Raw genomic sequence first — 2,500 nt, 5'->3', positions numbered from 1 at the left:
GTCATATTCATCACTCGTCAACCATGTATTATCGAATTCAAGCTTCAAATTTAATTCAAGTCGTCATTTGTCAACTTCTCAAGTTTTCACAAACCTTCTGTGTGATATATTGGACGGTGTCTTCAATTTATCGTTCAGGTCGAACAATCATATAATTAAAATCATGTAATTAAAATCTGCGAAACAACATCCGCTGGCAGATACTGTTTTAGCAACTGCCCCTCACTGCACGGTCTATGATCCTGCCACTGCCAGAGCAGCCAGACGCCAGCGGTCTGTGTCCGTTAGACTTTCACGTTGATACAAGGTACGTAAGCTTTTTGGTCAGTGCAGATCAATTACAGTTATTTCTTATAAAAAATCAATGAAAACTACTAAAATTACAAAGGATTACAAAGGCGGAGCATGCCGACAGGAGACCTTTTGATCCATATTTAGGTCGGATGCGAAAAAAAAAAATCATATTAATAATAAAATAATAAATAAAAACTATAATAATGTAAATAACAAATAAAATACATAAATAAATGCATAGGTATAGTTAAATAATAAACAAACAGGTAAATAGTAAATAATAATAAATTGACATAACTAATAATAAATGAAAATCAGACAGACAAATGATAACAAAACAAAAACAAATAATATAATATAAATTATAATCATTACAGCATCTTACTTAGGTATTTATCTAAATGATTCTTAAAGCTTCGAACTGAACTACATTGCACTACCTGTGCAGGAAGTTTATTCCATTCATTAACTACACGGTTGGCAAAGTTGTTTCTACCTACTTCCAAATTGAATCTATTTCCGGACAGTTTGAGACCATTGTTCCTTCTCTGATTCTCATTCAATGTAAAAATTTGGTCACTTTTGATGTTGTGAATTCCCTTTAAAATCTTAAAGATCTTATGAACTACTTTTCAAAGAATACTGCTTTGATTTCCCAGTATAAATGTAACATGCTTTTGATAAGAATACAGGCTATTATATTTTTTTTACATACATATGGAGCCACTAATTAATTATGTTTAAATTAGATGACGTACATTTACAATCAATATACCATTATTTCGCTTATTCATTGTTGATATACCTCATTTTCTTCCTTTTCAGCTCATCATGTCTGCGACCCAGCGTGTTAAGAACAGGAAAGTGAACCTCGAGCATCAGACCTTCAACCCTGAGTGAGAGAAGTACTTCTTAATCGAGCGCTTTGGACAGGCCCAGTGCCTCATATGCTTGAAGACTGTGACTGTCCTAAAAGAGCACAAAGTGCGCCGCCACTGGGAGACAGAGCACCGATCGTCAAACTTTGCATCGATGTCTGCCGCCAAGAGAGAGGACGCCATCGTTAGACCATCAGGCAATCTGCAGAAACAAAATCGCTCTTCCGCAAGCAGAATGCTGAGGACGAAAAGGTAAAGCGCGCCATTTATGAAGGCTACCGCATCCTTGCTCGCCAAATGAAGCCATTCGCGGATGGGGACTTCATCAAGGAATGCCTCCTCGCTGTAGTGGACTCCGTCTGTCCAGAGCAGCGTTCTGCCTTTGAGAGCGTGAGCCTTTCGTCCTGCATCGTTCGTTGTCTCATCGAGGATATGTCGGACAACGTGCACGACTCATTCAAAACACGCAGCTCGAACTTCGTCGCCTTTTCCCTCGCTCTGGATGAGAGCACCGACACAAAGGACATGGCCCAGCTGGCCGTTTTCATCTGCAGCGTCACCGCTGACCTCCAGGTGTGCGAGGAATTCCTCCAGCTTGTCCCGCTACGCGGCACCACCACTGGGCAAGACATCTGCAACGCCGTGCTTCAGTGTGTTGATCAGCACTCCCTGGACCTCTCCTGTTTTATGTGCGTGACGACCGACGGTGCCCCGACGATGGTTGGGGAGAAGAAGGGCGCCGCTTCGCTGTTAGTGCGTCACTGTGAAGCCGCCGGATACGCTCAGCCCATTAACATGATGCACTGCACCATCCACCAAGAGTCTCTGACCCACTACCCTTGTATTCACCTCTCGCACCACCCCATCCATGTATAAGTTGAACAGCCAGGTTGACATAACACATCCCTGAAGAAGTCCCACCTTTACCTCAAACCATTCACTCTCTCCATTTCTAATCCTAACACAAGCTCTACGACTCTCGTAAAAACTCTTGAGTGCTCTTAAATTTTTTTCTCCTATCCCATATATCTGTAGTACCTCCCACAGTGCCTTCCTGTCGTAAGCCTTTTCCAGATCTATAAAAACCCAAAAAACATCCTTCCCCTTTCCTATAGCTTTCTCACATATCTGTCTTACCACAAAAATCTGATCTACACAACCCCTACCTGTCCTAAAACCACACTGTTCCTCACCAATTACTCCCTCTGTTCCTCTCATAATCCTCTCAATCAAGACCCTCCCATAAGCCTTCCAAACTACACTTAACAAGCTGATCCCTCTGTAACTACTACACTCACACTTGTCCCCCTTTCCCTTGTAAAGTTAAC

General features: G+C 41.8%; 1 protein-coding gene across 1 annotated transcript in view; it reads left to right on the top strand.

The window, feature by feature from the left end:
• The first annotated feature begins 1,469 nt into the window (after positions 1-1,469).
• The window catches only part of LOC143041559 (general transcription factor II-I repeat domain-containing protein 2-like), a 7,059-nt gene continuing 6,028 nt past the window's right edge, over positions 1,470-2,500 (top strand). The window contains exon 1 of the mRNA XM_076213574.1: positions 1,470-2,013. Coding sequence (XP_076069689.1) covers positions 1,470-2,013 — 544 coding nt within the window. The remainder of the gene's footprint in view (positions 2,014-2,500) is intronic.

The sequence above is a fragment of the Oratosquilla oratoria genome, chromosome 3 (assembly GCF_046742065.1).
Source record: "Oratosquilla oratoria isolate Oo_2021 chromosome 3, ASM4674206v1, whole genome shotgun sequence".
Taxonomy (NCBI): domain Eukaryota; kingdom Metazoa; phylum Arthropoda; class Malacostraca; order Stomatopoda; family Squillidae; genus Oratosquilla; species Oratosquilla oratoria.
Note: the sequence above shows the minus strand (reverse complement) of the source record. Positions and strands in the feature narration are given on the sequence as shown.